The 896-nt window shown below is 46.7% G+C and overlaps 1 protein-coding gene across 1 annotated transcript in view; it reads left to right on the top strand.

The window, feature by feature from the left end:
* LOC118407581 (charged multivesicular body protein 2b-B-like) overlaps positions 1-896 on the top strand; it is a 4,956-nt gene continuing 4,060 nt past the window's right edge. Inside the window, exon 1 of the mRNA XM_035808078.1 lies at positions 1-180. Coding sequence (XP_035663971.1) covers positions 109-180 — 72 coding nt within the window. The 5' untranslated portion in view covers positions 1-108. The remainder of the gene's footprint in view (positions 181-896) is intronic.

Below are 896 nucleotides of genomic sequence, written 5' to 3'. Positions count from 1 at the left end.
AACATTCTTACACAGAACTTCTACACTCGGTCTGCCAAGGCGTACTTTTGTGGGCGCGAAGCGAAGAATTTAAGTCTTAAGACGTCGTGAGAGAAGAAGGAGTTAAAGATGCCGCTGTTTAAGAGGGAGACTCCTGAAGAAGTAGCTAAGAAACAGCAGAGAGAACTGCGCAGAACACAGGTAAGGGGGGAGGGGGGCGAGGTTGGGGCTGGGTGTGTTTCTGTAATTATTTACAAACAGTTTACAGCAACAGCAACAGTACTAGTAGCGTTGATATGGAACACCTTCTTTTTTAAACCACGGTTGAGTGTAGATGAGTGTAGATAACTCTGTACTATTTAAGTTTTATCTTCTTAAGTGATATTTTGAGCTGAAGTATTCTTCAGCTTGGTGAAGAAATTACTGGCAGTGACACCGGGCAGACAAAGCTAGCAGAACTCCAGCAGGGATCCAAATTATGGTTCTCTTTCCTGACCAACAGCAAACTAACTATCAGCTTGAACAGGGTCGCTGTTACATATATGTCAGTCGTGTCGTTTGAAGATAATAGTTTTCAGCATGTTGTTTTTGTGACACTGTTTTACAACCAAGAGGTTGCGGGTTCGAATCCAGCTGCGTGTCACCGATCTTGTGTCCTTGGGAAAGGCACTTTACACGACTTTCCTCACTTTAATCAGGTGAAAGTGAGTACCTAGCTACGGCTAGGGGCCGTCCCTCAGATAGGACGTTAAATGGAGGTCCCATGTCTGGTGAGAGCCATACCCCAGGCACGTTAAAGAACCCGCCACACGTGCGATGGTGCGGTGTGGTTGGTTCAAAACCTACAGTACCTTGGCCGCACCTGGGGCAATTACTGTCGTATTGAGGTCACCTGAATGGCGCCGAATGGCAGCTCG

The sequence above is a fragment of the Branchiostoma floridae genome, unplaced genomic scaffold (assembly GCF_000003815.2).
Source record: "Branchiostoma floridae strain S238N-H82 unplaced genomic scaffold, Bfl_VNyyK Sc7u5tJ_1421, whole genome shotgun sequence".
NCBI lineage: Eukaryota > Metazoa > Chordata > Leptocardii > Amphioxiformes > Branchiostomatidae > Branchiostoma > Branchiostoma floridae.
Note: the sequence above shows the minus strand (reverse complement) of the source record. Positions and strands in the feature narration are given on the sequence as shown.